The sequence below is a fragment of the Oncorhynchus clarkii genome, chromosome 9, assembly GCF_045791955.1.
Source record: "Oncorhynchus clarkii lewisi isolate Uvic-CL-2024 chromosome 9, UVic_Ocla_1.0, whole genome shotgun sequence".
Classification (NCBI taxonomy): Eukaryota; Metazoa; Chordata; class Actinopteri; order Salmoniformes; family Salmonidae; genus Oncorhynchus; species Oncorhynchus clarkii.
Genome location: NC_092155.1, coordinates 71510014 through 71534463, shown reverse-complemented (window position 1 = coordinate 71534463; position 24450 = coordinate 71510014). Strand labels below are relative to the sequence as shown.

General features: G+C 39.4%; 1 protein-coding gene and 1 long non-coding RNA gene across 3 annotated transcripts; one reads left to right on the top strand and one right to left on the bottom strand.

Moving 5' to 3' along the window:
- Positions 1–703: 703 nt before the first annotated feature.
- Positions 704–9534, bottom strand: LOC139416911 (tumor necrosis factor receptor superfamily member 14-like). 2 transcript variants are annotated; one of them, XM_071166090.1, is made up of 10 exons: positions 9326–9534; positions 8230–8319; positions 6422–6547; positions 6018–6176; positions 5729–5813; positions 4429–4586; positions 2514–2528; positions 2399–2418; positions 2132–2181; positions 704–1755 (listed from the first exon to the last, which is right to left on the bottom strand). In XM_071166090.1, the coding sequence occupies exons 1-10, from the start codon at positions 9360–9362 to the stop codon at positions 1698–1700; spliced, it is 798 nt and encodes a 265-aa protein (XP_071022191.1). In that variant the 5' UTR covers positions 9363–9534; the 3' UTR covers positions 704–1697. The 2 variants fall into 2 exon arrangements, with proteins under 2 accessions (XP_071022191.1, XP_071022190.1); XM_071166089.1 differs by lacking the exons at positions 2399–2418; positions 2514–2528 and having other exon boundaries at positions 2132–2209.
- LOC139416916 (uncharacterized) lies at positions 8625–21328 on the top strand. Its single transcript, XR_011635142.1, has 3 exons — positions 8625–8709; positions 15544–15628; positions 21136–21328. It is a non-coding gene; the product is annotated as an uncharacterized lncRNA (long non-coding RNA).
- The last annotated feature ends 3122 nt before the right edge of the window (positions 21329–24450 follow it).

The window sequence follows — 24450 nt, the reverse complement described above, 5'->3', positions numbered from 1 at the left end:
CTTGAATCCAATTGAGCACATCAGGGACATCATGTCTCACTCTGCTTTAGTCCAGGTTTGGGAGGAGATCAATCAGGAGACCATCCGCCACCTCATCAGGAGCATGCCCAGGCATTGTAGGGAGGTCATACAGGCACGTGGAGGCCACACACACTACTGAGCCTCATTTTGACTTGTTTTAGGGACATTACATCAAAGTTGGATCAGCCTGTAGTGTGGTTTTCCACTTTAATTTTGAGTGTGACTCCAAATCCAGACCTCCATGGGTTGATACATTTGATTTCCATTAATCATTTGTGTGATTTTGTTGTCAGCACATTAAACTATGTAAAGAAAAAAGTATTTAATAAGAATATTTCATTCATTCAGATCTAGGATGTGTTATTTTAGTGTTCCCTTTATTTTTTTGAGCAGTATATATATATATATATATATATATACATACATACATACATACACACACACACACACACACAGTTGAAGTAGGAAGTTTAAATACACCTTAACAAATACATTTAAACTCTGTTTTTCACAATTCCTGACATTTAATCCTAGTAAAAATTCCCAGTCTTAGGTTATATCTATATCACACACACTCCTGGTCAAGTGTTTTTATTTTTACTATTTTCTACATTGCAGAAAAATAGTGAAGACATCAAAACTATGAAATAACACATATGGAATCATGTAGTAACCAAAAAAGTGTTCAATCAAAACATATTTTATTTGAGATTATTCAAATAGCCACCCTTTGCCATGGCAGCTTTGCACACTCTTGCCATTCTCTCAATCAGCTTTACCTGGAATGCTTTTCCAATAGTCTTGAAGGAGTTCCCACATGTGCTGAGCACTTGTTGGCTGCTTTTCCTTCACTCTGCGGTACGACTCATCCCAAATCAGCTCAATTGGGTTGAGGTTGGGGGATTGTGGAGGCCATGTCAACTGATGCAGCACTCCATCACTGTCCTTCTAGGTAATATAGCCCTTACACAGCCTGGAGGTGTGTTGGGTCATTGTTCTGTTGAAAAACAAACGATAGCGGGACTAAGCCCAAACTACTGCCCCTGAACAAGGCAGTTAACCCACTGTTCCTAGGCCGTCATTGTAAATAAGAATTTGTTCTTAAATGACTTGCCTAGTTAACATTTTTTGTTTAATGAACTTATCCTCTGCAGCAGCGGTAACTCTGGGTCTTCTCTTCCTGTGGCAGTCCTCACGAGAGCCAGTTTCATCATAGCGCTTGATGGGCTTTGCGACCGCACTTGAAACTTTCAAAGTTCTTGAAATGTTCCGTATTGACTGACCTTATCTTTTAAGAAGGCACACCTGTTAATTGAAATACATTCCAGGTAACTACCTCATGAAGCTGGTTGAGAGAATGCCAAGAGTGTGCAAAGCTGTCAAGGCAAAGGGTGGCTATTTAAAACACGGGAATACAATTGAATTGTTATTCAAACAATCATCAAAACAGTTCAGGTGTTTCAAACAGTGACATTTTAATATTTATGTTAAATGCACAGGTACTGTTAATATAAAAAATGTCAGTAAAAAGTGACAATGTTTTGGTAGATATAAGAACAGGTGGATAAAGTTAACCAATTTCTGTCCCTGTATTAAATAGTCTACTCCAGATAAGTGCACTTATTTTTCAAAATGCAGGTGCCTTCTGGGTATCTGCGTGCATTCATGGCACTTCCTCAGTTTAGTGGAACATCAGCTACAACATTACCAGGCACATTTTCTGCTGTTTCCTCTCTGGAAAACAAAAAGCAAACAAGTCAATCATTTAGTTAGTAATAGTATAAAGTGGGGCCGGCACGATACGAGTATTTAAATATTCTGTCCATGGCAAAAATTAAACCACGAAGCAGGCCAAACTCTTTGGTACTTTAAAAACCTTCTGTATGTAAAATAATGTCTGTTAAAGCTTGGAATATAAATACATGTGACTGCATGACATAATGATGTTTGTTTCCAACATTAGGGCTGTTTTCCTAAAGAAGTTAAATCAGCTTTGTGTTTTGTTTCATTGTCATAATACTGGTATCGTCCCAGCCCTAGTATAAAGTAATCTGTTTACTCAGTTATTACTATGATAGTCTGAAATATTGAATCCAAATGGATGACATACAGGGAGTTACTGGTAGTTACTTGTTGATGTCCCGTTTCTTGCACAGGAACCTATGAGGTATTACACAAGTTAGGATCGCTATAGCAACTAAAACGGACTAAATTACAATAACATTGGATTCTTTACCCATCAACAGAATTTCACTCACTAGAAACATTTTTTCAGGAAAAACAAACTTTGACAATGGATTTGCTTGCATAACAATGTTATAAGAGGGTTTATATTAAAACTTCAAATTAACAGAAAAGTTTAAATAGAATGACTTACCTCAGAAGATCCACGCAACTCTGAAAGTTCAGTAGAAATAGTCAGATTAATAGAGGCAAAACAAACTAGTTAACATGGTGAGGAAGGTATTAATGTAAAATAAATATCGACTGACCTTTCTTACGTTTAGCTGAAAACACAACAAGAATAATCAGATTAGTTGGGGTAAAGACAACTCACCATTAATCACATGTTTATGTATTAGAATAGCAGGTTACATGACAATGAATCAAATCAAATTTTATTTGTCACATACACATGGTTAGCAGATGTTAATGCAAGTGTAGCGAAATGCTTGTGCTTCTAGTTCCGACAATGCAGTAATAACCAACGAGTAATCTAGCTAACAATTCCAAAACTACTACCTTATACACACAAGTGTAAAGGGATAAAGAATATGTACATAAAGATATATGAATGAGTGATGGTACAAAGCGGCATAGGCAAGATGCAGTAGATGGTATCGAGTACAGTATATACATATGAGATGAGTATGTAAACAAAGTGGCATAGTTTAAAGTGGCTAATGATACATGTATTACATAAAGATGCAGTAGATGATATAGAGTACAGTATATACGTATACATATGAGATAAATAATGTAGGGTATGTAAACATTATATTAAGTAGCATTGTTTAAAGTGGCTAGTGATATATTTTACATCAATTCCCATTAGCCTTACGGTTGTGGGCGGAGCAGTTGCCGTACCTGGCGGTGAAACAGCCCGACAGGATGCTCTCGATTGTGCATCTGTAGAAGTTTGTGAGTGCTTTTGGTGACAGGCCAAATTTCTTCAGCCTCCTGAGGTTGAAGAGGCGCAGCTGCGCCTTCTTCACGATGCTGTCTGTGTGGGTGGACCAATTCAGTTTGTCTGTGATGTGTACGCCGAGGAACTTAAAACTTGCTACCCTCTCCACTACTGTTCCATCGATGTTCCATCAGCGGGGTGGAGATGTTGTTACCTACCCTCACCACCTGGGGGCGGCCCATCAGGAAGTCCAGTACCCAGTTGCACAGGGTCTCGAGCTTGATGACGAGTTTGGAGGGTACTATGGTGTTAAATGCCGAGCTGTAGTCGATGAACAGCATTCTCACATAGGTATTCCTCTTGTCCAGATGGGTTAGGGCAGTTTGTATTGTGGTTGAGATCGCATCGTCTGTGGACCTATTTGGGCGGTAAGCAAATTGGAGTGGGTCTAGGGTGTCAGGTAGGGTGGAGGTGATATGGTCCTTGACTAGTCTCTCACAGCACTTCATGATAACGGAGGTGAGTGCTGCGGGGCGGTAGTCGTTTAGCTCAGTTACCTTAGCGTTCTTGGGAACAGGAACAATGGTGGCCCTCTTGAAGCATGTGGGAACAGCAGACTGGGATAGGGATCAATTGAATATGTCCGTAAACACACCAGCCAGCTGGTCTGCGCATGCTCTGAGGGCGCAGCTGGGGATGCCGTCTGGGCCTGCAGCCTTGCGAGGGTTAACACGTTTAAATGTTTTACTCACCTCAGCTGCAGTGAAGGAGAGTCTGCATGTTTTGGTTGCGGCCGTGTCAGTGGCACTGTATTGTCCTCAAAGCGGGCAAAAAAGTTATTTAGTCTGCCTGGGCTGGTTTTCTTTTTGTAATCTGTGATTGACTGTAGACCCTGCCACATACCTCGTGTCTGAGCCGTTGAATTGCGATTCTACTTTGTCTCTATACTGACACTTAGCTTGTTTGATTGCCTTGCGGAGGGAATAGCTACACTGTTTGTATTCGGTCATCTTGCCCTGATTAAAAGCAGTGGTTTGCGCTTTCAGTTTCACGCGAATGCTGCCATCAATCCACGGTTTCTGGTTTGGGAATGTTTTAATCGTTGCTATGGGAACGACATCTTCAACGCACGTTCTAATGAACTCGCTCACCGAATCAGCGTATTCGTCAATGTTGTTGTCTGACGCAATACGAAACATATCCCAGTCCATGACATGACATGCCTTTAAAGAAGTGACTCATTAAATAGAGAAATAAAGTTAAATAAACAAAGGACTAACCTATTGCCAGGTAGAAACCAAACAGTGCAGCAACTGTTAGGCCTAATAATAATATTGGAACTATTAGAATGGTATGGATCCTTGGTGGCACTTTGTTACAAATAACATCTTGTCTAGAATTTCCATCTTCAGTCTTCACGCGTCCCATTGCTGCACAACTGCAGAGTAAGCAGCACAAACACATATTTAACTAGACAGGTCAACTACAGCATATTGTAACGTCAGGTTTTATATGGGTTAATGGTAAATCCATTTGAATTCAATCACTTTTTGACAGCATCCTTTTGGATTTAAACAAAACTTTTCGTACTGTTTGCCAAAGGAAGAAGTGGTCACAAAGTAAGTCATTTTTAGGACCTGAATGGCAAAACATTCAGGAGATAAAAGGTGATACATTTTGTTGCCATTTTGCAAAACCCCACCATCCCATGAGACATCCATGGCTTCATCACTGGGAAAAGATATCAACCTACGTGACATCAAAGAGGGCCAACCAACTTTCTGATAGAGAATGCAGTGATGAGTACTAATTACTACCACAAAGATGGCCAGTTCACCCAGTTAAATGTCAACTTAAAATGGTCATGTTTATTCCATCATCTATATTTCTATTTCCTGTGGAGGATTGACAGTGTAATTTAAAAACAGATATTCCCATTCAAATCAACATTCACTGATGCGTGGACCTCCAACCATCTTTGTGGTACCATTTGAAAGTTGACATTTCCATTGTATTCCTATTTCACTACATTTATTAGCCAAAACATTACTCACCCTGTAGTCAAGAGCATGTTGTGTCTCAACCGATGGTAGGCACAACACAAAAACCTCATGACCTAAAATAAGATTTTTATTAGAAACCGTTTTTTGTTTTTTTTTCAAGAAATTATTAAATAGTTTGAAAACCATGCTTGTAAGCTTTTAAATCTCAACCATTCATCTTTTCCAGTGATATGAAGACATGGACGTCACCTTTTACTTCCTGAATGTTTTAGCATTCAGGTTTTAAAAAAGCCACTTTCTGAGCACTTCTACAATGTGTGAATATGTATGTAAGGTTTCATTTAAATCAAAAGAGGTGCTGTCAAAAAGTGAATGAATTCAAATGTTTTTACCCTGAAGCCAGCCGGTAATTATATTGTCAACCCAAATCTGGTTGCCAGAACTTCATTTATAGATTGCTATCAGAGCATTGATACTGCTTAGTGAAATATAATATCATCAATATCCCAATTACTTTTAAAGAAAAAAATACATATAAAGCAATTCAAGAAACTCTAGTACACAAACAATGACCTACTCAGTCCAAGCAGTGCAGTTCACACCATGTTGTGAGTAAAAGCCATGCTGACACTCCTCACACACGGTATCTGTTGTCTTTGTACCTATATGGTGAGAATAAACAATGTTATCATGTTCAAAAGTTAACGATTGTGGTGCTGGAGAAGTCAAAAAATCACCCGAGGTATGACTTCACTTCAAAAAGAAACCAGAGGAAAAAACCCCACCATCTAACTAGAGCCCACGTTATGTTCAGTTATCAGAATTATAATGTCCTGTACGATATTTAGCCTTTACTTCATACTTACCAGGTGATTTAGTACTCTGTCCCGGTGAACAGTGTGTATGTTCTACTGCAAGGCTACACTCAGAGTTGGATGAGTAGCTTCTACAGTAGTATCCATCTAGAACGTCGCAGACTGTGTTACTTGTTGGTTTGCACTCTGTCTGAGTGAACAGGCCCTGTCCTGGAAAATATCAGATTAATTTCAGTCAGAGGACTACTTATATACTACATAATACCCTTTTCACACTAATGTGGTGACCTGAAACGTAAGACACTGACTCAGATATCATCTTTTTTACATTGTACTTTCCAGTTGGTGGATGCAGAACCAAACCAGTGCCACACAACTCAGCTCAGCAGTGAAAAGGGTATGATGTGTACTGCTAAAAGGAAATATGGGAAGGTTTAGAAGAAATGGAAATGTACCTGGGTCACAGGGACTGCAGGGAAAGCACTTGGTTAGACCATTGGCCTCGTTCATGAAGGTCCCTCTGATACAGGGTATACAAGATGTGCTGGACTCTATTGTACAATCTCTCCGGACCACCAAGCCTAATCATAGAAAATACAACTTAACTTATTGAGACGTTACATATTTTATTTAAGTTGCCTAGTTTTGTTGGTTTGGCTACTTGAAGAAAACTATGGCCTATCACTCACAGCCCACCTCTTCCAATGCATTATGGAAAAGTGTGCATCGAACATCGAGTATAACATCCTGGCAGTTAAATCATACTCGATTTTTTTTAAATGTATCTGCTATAAAAAATTTAAAAAAACATGTTTTTACATGTTTCCCACTATTCGTTGATTTCGGTAGGGTATCCCCATATTTAATTGATCAGATGTCAAAGCCGAGATGAGTGACATCTGTGCATTTAAAGTATACTTGATTTTTAAAAAGATCACATACTATAAAATGTTCGTTTTTCGCATACTCAGACGGGTGACTTTTTAGGACACAAGTATTGGTATTCGGACAGAACCAGTGTTCATGGAACACAGCTCTCTGCATTATTACGTTTTTTTTGGGGTGGCCCCCGGTGACATCCAAGGGGGTTGTTTTCTTAGGACCTGGTCTTCTATCTTTTTCACTACATACTGGTATGGTTCTGGAGATAGTAAATATAAATGTTAAAATGTGGAAAAGTGAACCTTTTAATTGGGAAGATGCCGAATAGCGAAGCTTCTGCCGTTGTGTTTAAATGTAGGCTAAGTAGTTTTTGTTCTCCTTAAAATTAACATGAGTATTTTATCGTGGTCTTTTTTTTATTTTTTTTAACCAAAGTGGATTTCTGTTCTCTCATTAAAATGTTTCTTGTTCTCTTGGCCTTTGTCAGCGCTTTTAAACTAAATACTAAACCAACTTTTGATTTCTAGATGTGTCTGCACCGGGGACTCTGGGTGTGGCTGCACCGGGGACTCTGCACCGGGGACTCTGGGTGTGGCTGCACCGGGGACTCTGCACCGGGGACTCTGGGTGTGGCTGCGTTATTGATGTCATGTTAAATCAGGCCTTTTGATTTGTTTTAGTTTTGTAATCTAGGCTACCTTCTGAATTATATAAATTATGGATCAAGCCATAGCGGTCATTCTGATCTCGTTCCCAAAGCTCAGTGCTTTAGTTTATCATGTTGCTGTCCAGCTGTTCTGAATTTGGGATGCACCCGACTGTCCACGTTTTTCTGTGCAATACCTTTTGATTTGAACATTTGAACAGTTTTGATGTGTGTACTAGGCTATTTGATTTAATATATAACAGCACTTTGATTTCACTAATAAATATGTTGAAATGGAACCAAATGATCTGTTTCTGTCCTCTTTAAATAGGATAGATGGCCTTTATTGGCTACGGTATAGGTTGAGTGTGATAGTCTGCCTATAACCAGCCTGAGTAGGCTGAGTAGGCCTATAACTAATTATCTAGAGTTTAGAGAAGTGAATGGAACTGGAACGCAGTCATGAGCCGCTACTGTATTGTGGCATACTTTTTACTAAACGGTACGTGCTAAACAGTATGCGACGTTGAGTACATAGTATGCGGTTTAAGCATGTAGTACGCTAGTATGGATCTTCGGAAAAAGCCAACGCATCCCATTTACTGCATAAATCCTCCTGAAATACTATGGTGTGTGAGATATTGTAGGCTACCTGTAGAAATGTGCCTGACCCTTGTTTACTGGTAACATGCAATTCAACAACATTGAAAAAGCTCATACATAAATTAACATTACCTTTACCACACATTGGGCAGCACTGCCCATCAACCTTTTTGTATTCGGCTGGACCACAACCGCTTCCAAATACATGCAGAAAATTAAAACCTGAAACAGACAAAAAAGATGCATAGGCTAAGGGCCAGTCTGTTTGTTCTCTATTGACAACTCCTTAATTGCCATGCCATGCTCTTAACAATGACATTGGAGTTGAAAATAACACAAACAGACTGGAACTTGTAATTAAAACAAATTATAACTTAGTGTTTTCCTCCCCCTAATAAGTGGAAACCTACAAGATGGTGGCCGGACGCCAACGACTGATTTAAGACAACACCCCTCTATCGACTTCGCGTCAGGCGAGTGTTTAAAAAAAAGATATATATATATATAAACCAAGCTGTGCAAACCTTGCCCACATCTGAAATGTAGGTTATGCAATTAATTTCGGCTCCGAAATACTGTAACACCCGATGAGTACGCTAGACTAATCACAAAGTAAGTCTGAATATTTATCTAAATCCGTCATAAAACGTTAATTTAACCATTGGGGATGTTATGTCCATCATCAGATTGAAACTTCTGAATGTGCGCATGACTTCCGCTGCTCCCCCAACCTTGTTTTAAATGTTTTTCTTCTCATATTGTCAGGTTAATGTCGTAAAATAGATTGTTGTAGCTTACTATACATGCCGACTATTTTAAGGGATTGTGCTACCAAATATGAATTGTTCTGTGGTGCAACTGTTAGGCAAGGAAGGATTCATTGTATACATTCTTCTATTGTGTTATTGACTGTACGTTTGTTTATCCCATGTGTAACTCTGCTGTTTTTGTCGAACTGCTTTGCTTTATCTTGTCCAGGTCGCAGTTGTAAATGAGAACTTGTTCAACTGGCCTACCTGGTTAAATAAAGGGAAGGAAAAAAACTCAAGATTAAAGCATTTGCGTTTGTTTAAACATAACTATATTATATTACTGGTGTGGTCAGTTGCTAGCATCGTTAACTCAAGTTTGCTGATTCAATGTGATAGTTGGACTATTTGATTTAGCAGGACGCCAATTTATATCACAATTTTGTCAAACTTAAATGTAGCTAAACCAGCTAACTTACCAATGAGGAAATACTGTGCAGACGAAAGGTATATCATTTTCACTTGATAAAGACATCACAACATTGTGACGATACATTAATACTGCTACGAGCCAACTATTTTATGTCACATATGCTTTAAAAACACTATTATTAGTTAATTATTTGTGCCTTTTGTTTTGCTAGTTTAGCAAGCAGGGTGCGTTGACATATGACCCCGGATATGACGTAATTGGCCCGGTTGAATTTATTTTGAACGGGGCCAAATTCTTCTGAATTATAACTGAAAACCATTGCGTTTGGTCTATAATAGGTCTGAAATATTAGGAGGTACATTATACAAATCAACTTAACTGGCCCACTCACACCCATGCAGTTCACATTTTGCAAAGAGACTGATCACTGATGGCTGGTAAAACAAGCACAAACCATGACCAATGCAAAATCTATATTAGGTGAATAATCTGCTAAACACTATATAATACAATATGTACAAAATATGCATCAAAAGCAAAGGAACTATACAATCATGGAGGACTGTAAGAAAAGTAATGAAGTGTGTATTATTAATTGGAGTCCTATTGGGATGCATCAGGGTCACACACGGGACATAGCCTTCACTTTGCACCATTACCTTTGTGGGGAACGGGGATTATACAAATCCATGGTCGCACAACAAGTCCATTTTTTCCAAATCAGTGTCCAGGCCATGTTATTCAAAGGTCCTTTGCACAGCTTGTATCAACAGAATCTACAGTACACCATTATCAGAAGCACTAGTTCAAATCAAATCTAATTTTATTTGTCACATACACATGGTTCCATGGGGATGTTATGGGATCATCTGTAGGTTTCCGCAGTTTAAGGATATTTGCTCCAAAAATGCAATTGTATCCTGCACCATCATCCAAAGACCAGGTACAGTGTCATACAAAACTCCTTTAGTTCCAGTTATGCTCGAATGACTTGGACTGACGATTAAAATGAAGGCCACCTGACCTTACCCTGGACAGAACAGACCTGGCTCCTTCTAGGGTTTACATCTTTGTCCCCAGTATTGGAAGATTGTACAAAAATGTTTTTTTCCTTGGAATTGTTTTTTAGAGTTTCAGGCCACGTATCAAGGTCATAGTTGGGTTAATATGTAAACCACAAAACAAAGGAGTCAGCACCCAACTTTAAAAAAAAAATGGAGTCTAGATCACATTTACCATGTAGTGGAGCCCAATTTCTGTCCACTACATCTCAGGCCAATGAACCTCAGACTGGATTGTTGTAAAGAATGTCCTAGGGGCATGAATCTATACATTTTTAACAACATGTCAAGTTTACATGAAAAAGATAAAGTACTGAATCATACATATTCTGACTGAAGTTCACAGGAACTCATGCTTACCATTCTGTACACATGTTAACAAAACCTTTACCTGTTCTTGTTCTCACAAACAGCGTTGTTCCCTCGGTGTCTGATTCCTTCAAATGAAACCTCAACTCAATAAAACATAAAAAGTGTAACCCCCAAGTCAATAGAGATAACAGAACAATTTCTGTCATCTATCTCCTTGCCACAGTGAGTATGATATAAAATGCAGTGGAGGTGCACATGAACATACCTCTATAGGTGTTTGTAGGCCTTTATGTACATCTGTAGGCCGTTATGTACATCTGTAGGCCTTTATGTACATCTGTAGGCCTTTGTGTCTCTGTAGAAATAAACATTCACGTTGAGACAAAATAATCAAAATCGTCATATGACCAATAGGCAGTGGTACTGTCAGAATTGACAAAAACTGGATATTTCTCACTATTCATCTAGGTCAAGGATGGGCAACTGGCGGCCCGCATGCTTTTGAAGGCCCCCAGATCAATTTTTATAAAACATTTTGAAACTCAGTCTCAACTTACTGTATATTCTACTATTCTAACTTACAAGATGCAATTTTTAAATTTAGTTTTGCATCAGCAGTTTCTCTTATGTAAGTTACTGATAGTCAGTCAATTATCCCATGTCAGCAAAACATTTTTCAGATACCTAAGTTGGTTTAGCGGCCAGCTATCTAAACTAATCATGGTCAAATTACCGGCCAAGGGGCCCCTCATTGAATTAGTTAGTCAGTCTCACTCCGATATCATATTAAAAACTGCAAACCTGGCCTCCCGAGTGGCGCAGTGATATAAGGTACTGCATCAAAGTTGCTAGCTGTGCCACTAGAGATCCTGGTTTGAGTCCAGGCTCTGTCGCAGCCGGCCATGACTGGGAGACCCACGGGGCGGCGCACAATTGGCCCAACATCGTCCGGGTTAGGGGAAGGTTTGTCCCATCGCGCTGTGGCGGGCCGGGCGCATGCACGCTGACACGTTTCGCCAGGTGTATGGTGTTTCCTCTGATACATTGGTGCGGCTGGCTTCCGGGTTAAGAGAGCATTGTGTCAAGAAGCAGTGCGGCTTGGCTGGGATTTGTTTCGGAGGACGCACGGCTCTCGACCTTCGCTACTCCTGAGTCCGTATGGGAGTTGCAGCGATGAGACAAGACTAACTACCAATTGGATAACACGAAAAAAAGGGGGTAAAAGTTTTTTTATTTTTAAATCTAATAAAAAACTAATGCAAACATTTCCCTTGGTCCCATGTCAAAATGTGTAGAATTACAGCAAACTTGCTTTGAAACTGCAGCATTTTCTCTCCGCCATAAAACTGAACAAATGTCTCTCCACTGTCAAGGGGGGCACTAAAATATTTAGCTCACTGTGTGTGTGTGTGTGTGTGTGTGTGTGTGTGTGTGTGTGTGTGTGTGTGTGTGTGTGTGTGTGTGTATGGTGGTGTTGCCCATTATTCTACAATGTAGAAAATAGTAAAAATAATGAAAAACCCTGGAATGAGTAGGTGTCCAAAACGTTGATGTCTCAATACCAATACAAAAAGTGCTGTAATTTCTAAACGGTTAACCGATGTGGATGAAAAGACCCTCAAATTAAAGCTGACAGTGTGCACTTTAACCTCGGGCATTGTTTGAGTTTGAAACTGTGATTAAGTGAAATAATCTGTCTGTAAACAATTGTTGGAAAAATGACTTGTGTCATGCACAAAGTAGATGTCCTAACCGACTTGCCAAAAATATAGTTTGTTAACGAGAAATTTGTGGAGTGGTTGAAAAATGAGTTTTAATGACTCCCGACTTCAACTGTAGCTTAGCTAAACTTTCGACTTCAACTGTAGCTTAGCTGAACTTCCGACTTCAACTGTAGCTGACAATTGATTGATGTTGGTGGTGATAACCTAAAAGCTGGCGCGTTCTATAGACAAGATGTGGTGTGTGTAACTCGAGATAGAGAGAGCCTGGAAGAGTTGAGAACAATGCCTCATTCTCATCTTCCTGGCATCTGGGAAACTAAGTAAAAGACCATCCTGTGTAGATTACCAAGGTTGCTTATGGGAAGGCCATAAATTACGGACTAAGCAATCTTGGTATCAGCTATATAAAAACTGTGCATTGTCTGTAAAGGCTAGACTCTCAGCCTAACATTTAGTCAAGACCGGTGGGCTGACGGTCTCATTATTGCAATAACTAATCAATATTAAATAAAGATGATTGTTTGAAGAAATGACCAAGACCAAGTCTCTCTCAGTACTGAATTTCCATGACATCTTTGGCGATGAGGAGGTAACCTGCAACTTCACCTGTTGACCTCTCCTGAAGATCTGGGTTAACTGTGCATAGGGGATCAGAAATTGTGATCTCAGTGTGAACCACGCTCATTATTGAGTAGCTGGACCCGGCTAGGATCTGATATGTAGCGGACAGAGTACTGAGAGAGGTAGGCTTGGACAATCTATCAATAAGTGATGAAATTATAAGGAAAAAATCTATTTAAAAAAGGAAAAAATAATAGCCCCTGTTGAGGGTACGCTCGGAGCGAGGTCTTCCTTAAGAGGGCCACAGCTGAGGTAACTAGCAGGACTGGAGTTGAATTGATAAGAGTGCTCTTAAGTGAGGTATCCTTGGGCATGATTGTTAATTAGCCTGTTGCGGGCAACCAAAAGTCCAATCCGTGGTACTGACTTGATCACAGTAGGATGTTGAGGTTTGTGGGAACGAGGGACCTGCGCCAGGTGACACCTGAACAGATACTGGCCCTGGCGAAGGCTAATTATAACGTGTTATGTGTTTTGATAAATGAGGTAAACGGGTATACCCTGGGTTACTATTGTTAGGTGTTATTGTAAGTGTTTTCTTATTCCTGATACTTATTATTATTTTATTTTTTCCCCTCACCTTTTATTTAATTTAACCAGGTAGGTCAGTTGAGAACACGTTCTCATTAATAACTGCGACCTGGCCAAGATAAAGCAAAGCAGTGCGACACAAACAACACAAGAGTTACACATGGGATAAACAAACATACAGTCAATAACACAATACAAAACTCTATATACAGTGTGTGTAAATGTAGTAAGATTAGAGAGGTAAGGCAATGTATAGGTCATAGTGGCGAAATAATTACAATTAGCAATTAAACACTGGAGTAATAGTGCAGAAGATGAATGCAAGTAGAGATACTGGGGTGCAAAAGAACAAAAAAATAAATAACAATATGGGGATGAGGTAGTTGGGTGGGCTATTTACAGATGGGCTATGTACAGGTGCAATGATCAGTAAACTGCTCTGGCAGCTTAAAGTTAGTGAGGGAGATATAAGACTCCAGCTTCAGTGATTTTTGCAATTCGTTCCAGTCATTGGCAGCAGAGAACTGGAAGGAAAGGCGGCCAAAAGAGGTGTTGGCTTTGGGGATCACCAGTGAAATATACCTGCTGGAGCGCGTGCTATGGGTGGGTGCTGCTATGGTGACCAGTGAGCTGAGATAAGGCGGGGCTTTACCTAGCAAAGACTTATAGATGACCTGGAGCCAGTGGGTTTGGCGACGAATATGAAGCGAGGGCCAGCCAACGAGAGCATACAGGTTGCAGTGGTGGGTAGTATATGGGGCTTTGGTGACAAAACGAATGGCACTGTGATAGACTACATCCAATTTACTGAGTAGAGTGTTGGAGGCTATTTTGTAAATGACATCGCCAAAGTCAAGGATTGGTAGGATAGTCAGTTTTACGAGGAAATGTTTGGCAACATGAGCGAAGGATGCTTTGTTGCGGAATAGGAAGCCGATTCTAGATGTAATTTTAGATTGGAGATGCTTAATGTGAGTCTGGAAGGAGAGTTTACAGTCTAACCAGACACCTAGGTATTTGTAGTTGTCCACATATTCTAAGTCAGAACCGTCCAGAGTAGTGATGCTAGACGGGCGGGTGTGAGCAGCGATCGGTTGAAGAGCATGCATTTAGTTGTACTTGCATTTAAAAGCAGTTGGAGGCCACGGAAGGAGTGTTGTGTGGCATTGAAGCTTGTCTGGAGGTTTGTTAACACAGTGTCCAAAGAAGGGCCAGAAGTATACAGAATGGTGTCGTCTGCGTAGAGGTGTATCAAATAATCACCAGCAGCAAGAGCGGCATCGTTGATGTATTCAGAGAAAAGAGTCGGCCCGAGAATTGAACTCTGTGACTGCCGGAGGTCTGGACAACAGGCCCTCCGATTTGACACACTGAACTCTATCTGAGAAGTAGTTGGTGAATCAGGCGAGGCAGTCATTTGAGAAACCAAGGCTGTTGAGTCTGCCGATAAGAATGTGGTGATTGACCAAGACGAAAGCCTTGGCCCAGGTCAATGAAGACAGCCAAGGTTTAGATTGAAGACACGGGTACTCTGTTGGTAGTTTTGCACATTTGTATAGACATGAAATAATCTATACCATAGTACTCACAGTAGGCGATATCCCAGCGTGGATACAACACCCCGTTGTGGGACCACTAATTAGCCAATATTTTGATAATGGTGTGGGTTTCCCTGTTCATATGGACAGGGTTTTGAAATCTAAAAACAGCGCTAACCGGTTTTCCTTGTCTGCCTTATTCCCCTCTGTGTTTTTGTTTGTGTTTTCTGTGAATGTGATACGAGAGAGTGTGAGGGAAGTATGTTTGGGGAACAGTACTGTGTGAATGAGAGTGTGTGTGTGTGAGGGCAGAAATAAGTGTTAATCTTACATTTGGATAATGAGATATGGTGCGTTATCTTGGTGTTCCGTTCAACAATGCCCATCATAGAATATCACGGGGTGGTATTATTAAGTGCTAGATGTTATTCTATCATTTCTGGAAGACTAGAGAATCGTTGAGAATTATTCCCATAGGGCAGCGTCCGAGAAACTAAGGTGTTTGGGTTCTGCTGGGAGTGTATGGATGAAGAATCGTTGGAAACGGAGTGATTTAATTCATGTGAGTACCTACGTTATATGTTGATTATTGATTCTGTGAAGACATGAAAAAAAATAATGATAAATTATATGTGTATTTAATCGATTACTGTAATTTTGATAAAGTAAATACTGGGAAAATCATAAGGTGCAACTTAAACAACTCATATGTAGACGTACGTAGGGTCTTTATGGATCATTTGATAAGGTTAAAAGCATTATATGACTGTCTGAATGCTTATGTGATTTTTTTCCATCAGGGTAATACATTTAGAGAAAACTGCCCCTCAGGCCTGAAAATGTGTTTTTTTTTTCGCAGTAAGAGATAAGTTGCTATATTTATTGAATAAATATTTTTTCCATGAAGTTAGAGCAAAATAAAGGTGGAATTTCGACGTAACTTATATAACGTAGTACAAAGCGTAATTTTGGGTTTTTCATAAAACCGCGAGGAGAGAGGAGCAGGAATAAACATCATAGGAGATGTACACTAAAGCTAAGCCATAAAGATACAAATAGAAGAGCACGCACATTATACCAATTCGGCTCGAATATGGAGGAGAAGAAAAAAAATCTAATCATGGATAAAATTCGGTAGCATTTCCCTGCTGACAGGAACATTCTGGGTTGCAATTGTGACTTGACACAATGATATAAAGCAAGAATCATTAGCGCAACGCACCAGTGTATTAATGTTAGCGTTCTATCAGCGTAGTCGCACTAACCGTACTATTTGTGAAGTAATTTGAGTATGTAGTATGCTTATTGGTCTTAAGATATACATGATTTGTTTTAACTAAGTATTACAAATGTATTGCTTGCGCTATCTTTATGAACTGCATAGTATATCATTTTATCCAGCTAGTATATTAACTATATGCTATTCAACTACCCAGCGTTTGTTGACTTGACTATTCACGTCATTCTTAGTTTAGCTAAATTTGTTCTCAATGGACATTGTTAAACAGGGTATTTGGTAAATTTGCTCAGGCTATTTTGTTCGGATTTCAGATCACTGGTTTGTATGTACCAGAGCGCTGAATAACTGATGAATTCACGAATGCTCAATGCCGGTTGAATATGGCCAGTGTCAGTAAACATTAGGGAAATAACGTAATTTGAATTATTGTCAACAGCACAGTTAGTCACCAATGTTTTGAATAAACATGGAAAAGCCTGACCAGCTCTGCTAGGTGAGTAGAATGGAGAGTGAAGATGTATACTCGTTTGTGTCTGGAAGTAACATTAGGTAGCAAGCTAGCCCACTAGCTTGGGTGTGAGGCAAGAAAAATATTCAAGTATATTTTATGAGGTCAGAGATTGGATCAACCCTGCTCCTTAGCAGAGGTTGGGGTTGAGTAATCCTTGTGAGAATCAAGGATAGTGGATACTACGTACCATATTAAAACTGGCAGCACATAGGGGCAGTAGCACGAATTGTTTACAAATAGTCTAACTTTGTTTCACGCCTCATTTAAACAATCGCTAATGCGTGTGGAGTTGGGGGTTCTGTCTTGATACAATATGTAAGATAGTGTATTTGTTATTGGTGTAAAAAGACGAAGAAGTTCGTATGCCAAACATCGCCACATTAGTAAACTATGTCGTAGATCAGGGTCACAAGGCATTAAATGGTAAAGTACAACCGGCGAAAAAATATGAAATATTTGGGGGTTTCGAGAACAATGCGACTCAGGAAAGCCATAGTAGTTTTAAACTCGTGAGATTTTATTTTATTCTAAAATAGATGTATTGAATTGACGAAAGGAAGGAAGAGATAACAGAGTAATTAAAGTGGGCACCCTGTGAAAAGTAGAAGTTGTTAGTTTTGACTATAATGACATTTTAAAAAATGACCTGGTAACATAAACATTAGATGGAAAGACAGATAGAGGTACAGTAGAGATTCTAGAGGGCTTTCTGCGTTTAAATGAAGAGATGTAGACTAGTGAAGGTGACAAAGGAAAGTAAGTCAATTGGAAAGTAAGGATTTTGGATTTGAATGGATTAAGAATTGGCTGATGTATTTTCTACATTTGGGCATTAAAATAACAGATGTTTAATGAGTGTAAAGCAGAGGTTGGTATTAAACATATATAGAGTAATATTGATATGGAGGATTGATGTAAACTTAATGAGTGTTGACAGTATGTGAATGGTAATATGTTATTAGTGTTTTTTCTATAGCACTCTAATGATGCGATATTTAGTCATTTGAAAAACGGAGGTTTCAAGGTTAAATGATGAGTAGAGAGATTGAGCCTTGAGATTGTAAAATGATTCGCTGTGGTTGAAAGTGAGCAGGCAGTGGGATATTTGAAGTAGAGGTATGAGAAACATTCTTTGACAGAATCTGATTATTGTTGCTTGGTTTTATAGTTAGGTAACACCAGTTGAATTTGAGCAGGAAGTTAATGCATTGCAAAATCTGTTTCCATTACGTGTAACCGTGTCCAGTAATAAAATCATGAAATAAGTATTGACTATCAAGCTGATAAGACGGCACCAACTTTTTGATGGTTCTTCATTTGTTAAACAACAGTTTTATATTTTGCTAAATTAATGCAACAGGTTAAACTGATAGGATTACCGGAAAGGCGCTCTGGGATTGTTTATTTTAAAACGGGTCGATTCCACATAATGAAACACTGCATTAGGGCTCCCGAGTTGCGCAGTGGTCTAAAGCATCTCAGTGCAACAAGAGGTGTCACCGTAGTCCCTTGTTCAAATCCAGGCTGTATCACATCCGGCCGTGATTGAGAGTCCCATAGGAGCGGCAGGTAGCCGACACTGGTCTAGTAACGATACCAGGATGATTGTACATGGTTATGGGAGTGAATTGTGTCTAAGGGTAGCCCATGCTAAATTAAGCGCACATAGACGTTGGGGTACATTAAAACAAATGATTAATGATTTGAGGGAGTACAATGGACTTATTAATTATTATCATGTTTTGTTTGTAGTTACAACTTTGGGTTGCTGATTAAGATGTAGTATAGTGGATATTGATGAAATGTGAATTGATGAGAATTATTTTGATAAAAATGTACTGAAGAAACGTACTGTTAATCTGGGATACGAAATGTATGACATGTTTGACTGTTATTTAGATAAGTGTTATTTTCTCTATCAGACTTTGAAGGGTTTGAATGACCTCTATCCTGACTTTCTAGTGTGGTTTGATCACCCTCACTGGAATGCCGAGAGACATTGGATGATGATTTAAAGGTCATATTTAATACTGATTTGAAGGTCATTTGTAATGCTGATAATTACGGAGAAGTTTTATAATTAATAGCACCACGAGCAGGATAGACCTGTCTCCAGTCTGTTTACTATGAAGTTATGGGTAAAAGTTTTATGGAGTTATTAAGGGTAGTAATTTGTAGTGTTGTTGTTTTTACACAGTCACTATGGTGAATTATGTGTCAAGATGGGGGGAATTACCTGTTTGAGTTTTTTTGGATGGAAGTTTACACACCTTGAGTGATATGTAGGGATGTATTGAGTGATGTATGAAGGAGTGTATTGTTGCGTTGTTTGTTCTGTTTTGGTTTGATAAATCTCCTCAGATTGGGTCTGCTGGATGATCAGCATAACTTCCTGACTCTGTGACTGATCCTATGACTGGGATGAGGTTGACAGTGTGATAAGGGATTTTAAACTAATTTGAAACATTGTTTCAGCAGAATGTGATTAAAAAAAAATGTGCATTAAAAATATTGATAGTAGTAATAATTTGCCTTATGAACTGAACTGTTGTTCTGATTTGTCCTTTCTTGAGGTTACGGTGGACATGGTATCTTGATGCATAGGCCGGGATCATTTGACCAAAACATCCACTAATTTGAAGGGGGTCCACATACTTTTTTATATATAGTATGCATGTGAGAATGAGAATCTCATCTGTTTATCGGAAAGTGTTCTGTGTTTGCATATTCTATTCACTGTCTAGTAACTGTAAAAACTATTGGTCGCTAAATGACGGACCTTGTAAAATTGTTGAACACTAAATCCAGCTGGAAGGACCAAGTAAAAACAGTTGACTGGTATGCCCTCACCCGTCTGAGCAGTTGGCTGTGAATGCCCTCACCCGTCTGAGCAGTTGGCTGTGAATGCCCTCACCCGTCTGAGCAGTTGGCTGTGAATGCCCTCACCCGTCTGAGCAGTTGGCTGTGAATGCCCTCACCCGTCTGAGCAGTTGGCTGTGAATGTCCTCACCCGCTATATACTTATAACTGATTGGTTTGGTTCTGCCCTCTATAGGGCTGTCCAGTTAAAACACCACTGTACTCTTGACAGTCACCACAACAAACACAGACACCGCTGTTTCCTTTGAAGATGTTTATATGATTTTGGTCATCTGAATTACTTGGAATCGTATTGTTGTATAAGACAAAGACATGTAAACAGTATTAGTTAATGGTTATAACTATTCAATATACATATGTACATGAATAAATGGCATTACACTTACAACATGTCTATAAAGGGCTATAAACACAGCATCAATATAAACAAACTTAAACATTCACCTTGTGAATGAGAGAGAAAGAGAAACCAATTACTTGGATTGACAAACGGTCAAGATTTATGGCACGCGCTCTTTATCCAGCTTTGTGTGAGAATCCTCCAGGCTGAGGGGTGGTAAATTGGTCACCCATGGCAAGGCGAACAAAACTCCTTCATAAAGGCTACTTTGGAAAACGCTGTAGTAGCGTGTGCATGTAAATGACTGTTTACCAATACAACAACAAAAAAATTAAAGTACTTTGGCAAACAATGCAATAACACTCATGGCATACGATAAACATTAAGCAAAGTAATATTGGCAACTCTAACATTAAAGAAGAGAAACAGCCATAGTTATCAAAGTTATCAAAGTAACTAAGTCATTAGTGGTAATTACCAGTTTATTTAACTAGGCAAGTCAGTTAAGAACAAATTCTTATTTATAATGACGGCCTACACCAGCCGGTGCTGGGCCAATTGTGCGCCGCCCTATGGGACTCAAAATCACGGCCGGTTGTGATACAGCCTGGATTCGAACCAGGGTGTCTGTTGTGACGCCTCAAGCATTGAGATGCAGTGCCTTAGACCGCTGCGCCACTCGGGAGCCCAATAAACCACCCTGCAACATTCGTGTTACTGTCGACAATAAAAAGTCCTCAGAAACATGCGTCTTTTCCCTTCGGACGACGATAACACTCTGACCTGAGTGGGCGGGTGCAGTGTCCAGATGCACATTTCCAAGCGCTCTGATTGGTTGGAAATGGCAGGGCAATGATGGGTGAGGATTTTTTTTAGGTGGGTTGAGCAGCCAAACTAACAGGATTTAAGGGAAACTGGAGGAACTCTGAGGGGAAGTTCGGTGGAGACGAGAGGAGCAGGACGGCCTTTTTACAAATAACAATGGATTACTGACATGTTTTATCCCCGAACAACGAACTGTATGAAGGTAACATGCTTCACAATTATTTTACTTATACATTTATAAGTAACTATAAAATGTTTTTTTTTTTTTTGCAGGGATGGTATGTTGAATGTACTGTTAATGTCTCCTTACCAGGAGAGGGCATAATCCCTCTACGCAATACTTGACCTGGGAAAAGGTTATTGGGAATGGAAAGGGGATACCTCGTCAGTTGAACACTTGTTCTATGTGAAGCTAGCACCTGGATATTAAATATGAATTATCTAAGAGAGAAGTTATTCGGCTCATCTTTATATCCACGCCTTACACTTGCTAAATCATCCTACCAATCCTCGACTTTGGCGATGTCATTTACAAAATAGCCTCCAATACCCTACTCAACAAATTGGACGCAGTCTATCACAGTGCAATCCGTTTTGTCACCAAAGCCCCATATACTACCCACCATTGCGACCTGTACGCTCTCGTTGGCTGGCCCTCGCTTCATACTCGTCGCCAAACCCACTGGCTCCATGTCATCTACAAGACCCTGCTAGGTAAAGTCCCCCCTTATCTCAGCTCGCTGGTCACCATAGCATCTCCCACCTGTAGCACACGCTCCAGCAGGTATATCTCTCTAGTCACCCCCAAAACCAATTATTTCTTTGGCCGCCTCTCCTTCCAGTTCTCTGCTGCCAATGACTGGAACGAACTACAAAAATCTCTGAAACTGGAAACACTTATCTCCCTCACTAGCTTTAAGCACCAACTGTCAGAGCAGCTCACAGATTACTGCACCTGTACATAGCCCACCTATAATTTAGCCCAAACAACTACTTCTTTCCCTACTGTATTTAATTTATTTATTTATTTTGCTCCTTTGCACCCCATTATTTTTTATTTCTACTTTGCACATTCTTCCATTGCAAATCTACCATTCCAGTGTTTTACTTGCTATATTGTATTTACTTTGCCACCATGGCCTTTTTTTGCCTTTACCTCCCTTATCTCACCTCATTTGCTCACATCGTATATAGACTTGTTTATACTGTATTATTGACTGTATGTTTGTTTTACTCCATGTGTAACTCTGTGTCGTTGTATGTGTCGAACTGCTTTGCTTTATCTTGGCCAGGTTGCAATTGTAAATGAGAACTTGTTCTCAACTTGCCTACCTGGTTAAATAAAGGTGAAATAAAAAAAATTAAAAATCCACTTTTTCAACTATAAAATGTTTTGTCCTTGCTTTACTGGTTGGCGGAATGCAAGTTCCCACATCCAATTATTTCAGATTTCACCATGGCGTTATGTTGGCCCATTATTAGAATATGGAAAATATTATTCAATTATTGCATTATATTCATGCCGGCTTTTGCAGGCTGTTACAAATGCACGGTGGCTTGTTGCGCAATTAAACTGAACGTCTTTACTTCAGATAAACAACTCGTAGAAAACTCACTCATCCAATCCTCACACCTCAGTGCCTGATACATTATTAAAGCAACAGTATTCAATACTTAACTGAGCTATCATACCATATTACTGAACACAACACAGGCTACCTAAGTGGGATGGCATACAGGCTGTCGTATTAATGCGCAATTTGCTTAAATGGATAATGGAACCACTGTTTTTTATTAGTTTTAGCGAAAGATGTGATGTCATTACATCCAGCTGTTTTTATCAACATGACAGTTCAATGGAAACACACTGCAGCAAAGCAATTGTCTCGCATCTACTTTCTAAATGTCAACCCAAAAAAATAATCACTGGACAAGTTAATGGAAACATGCAGTGCCTTCTGAAAATATTTTCCCACATTTTGTTACATTACAGCCTTATTTGAAAATGTATAGAATAGTTTTATCCTCATCTTCACACAATACCCCATAATGGCAAATGAAATGTTTGCAAATGTATTAAATATACAGTGGGGAGAACAAGTATTTGATATTACTGCCGATTTTGCAGGTTTTCCTACTTACAAAGCATGTAGAGGTCTGTAATTTTTTTTAATCATAGGTACACTTCAACTGTGAGAGACGGAATCTAAAACAAAAATCCAGAAAATCACATTGTATGATTTTTAAGTATGACACTACAGCTTGTAGTGTCATACTCAAGAAGACTCAAGGCTGCAATAGCTGCCAAATGTGCTTCAACAAAGTACTGAGTAAAGGGTCTGAATACTTGTGAAAATTTCCAGGTTTTTATTTTATACATTTGCAAAAATTTCTAACAACTGAATACATTTTTGAAATGAGGCTGTAATGTAACAAAATGTGGAACATATTCCTTGTCATTCCTTGCTCTGTCGTCCTTGGCCAGTTGTCACAGTTGAGGTATAGTTTCACTGTGAAGCTCTTCGACCGCCACTCTGTTAATTTCAAAATATTAATGATTTGTTACTTTTTATGCATACTACGTGAGCATTAACATAATCATTTGGAAGAAGAAAGGCAAATGTTTAACTTACAGTGAACGTTCGTGAAAACCCGTTTCCTCTACAGGAAGCTACAATATAAATATAATTCATTAACTATTGCTATAAAATACATTTGGTACAAGTTGCACTATGGCAGTGATTTTCAACTGGTTTTGCCTCGGGACCCATATTGAACCAGGTTGGGTTAGACACAACCCAATATTCGTATCGGAAAACTATTTGTGATGCTATATTGATAGTAAATGTAGAAATTACATTACGGGGGAACAATATTCCCACCTCTTTCAATCATTTCATTTTGGCCATATTCTTGATGAAGAACTCCTATTAAACTCACTGGTTTGAGACACAAAATCAACCAACATAGCGCTGCTAATAGCACTGTGTTTCAATACACATTTCAGAGATTACATTTATATTTTAAAAACTCCTTGATTTCTACACATTTTCTACCTTGTTTAAGTTGTGTAAAATCAGACGTGTGTGTGTGTGTGTGCATACACACACACACACAGTTGAAGTCGGAAGTTTACATACACCTTAGCCAAATACATTTAAACTCTGTGTCACGCCCTGGTCTAAGTATTTTGTGTTTTCTTTATTATTTTGGTCAGGCCAGGGTGTGACATGGGTTTATTATGTGGTGTGTTTTGTCTTGGGGTTTTTGTAGGTATTGGGATTGTGGTATAGTGGGGTTATCTAGGAAAGTCTATGGTTGCCTGGAGTGGTTCTCAATCAGAGGCAGGTGTTTATCGTGGTCTCTGATTGGGAACCATATTTAGGCAGCCATATTCTTTGAGTGTTTCGTGGGTGATTGTTCCTGTCTCTGTGTTTGTTTGCACCAGATAGGCTCAGTCATTTGTTTTTTTCTTTTCACTTGTTTTGGAAGAGAAGAGAACGAGCGCCATTCTCCTTGCGGAGATGGTGCTAAATCCATCAACACGGTCGGTCCCTGGGATTGGGCTGGCCAACACGATTCGGTTTG

Bases quoted from the DNA above. Each gene is read 5' to 3' on its own strand.
- LOC139416911 (XM_071166090.1), bottom strand. From the start codon at position 9,362: ATGATATACCTTTCGTCTGCACAGTATTTCCTCATTG. The intron at 6,548-8,229 runs GTAATGTTAATT...TTCTATGATTAG, and splicing joins CTGCCCAATGTGTGGTAAAG to GCTTGGTGGTCCGGAGAGAT. The intron at 6,177-6,421 runs GTACATTTCCAT...GATATTTTCCAG, and splicing joins CTGCAGTCCCTGTGACCCAG to GACAGGGCCTGTTCACTCAG.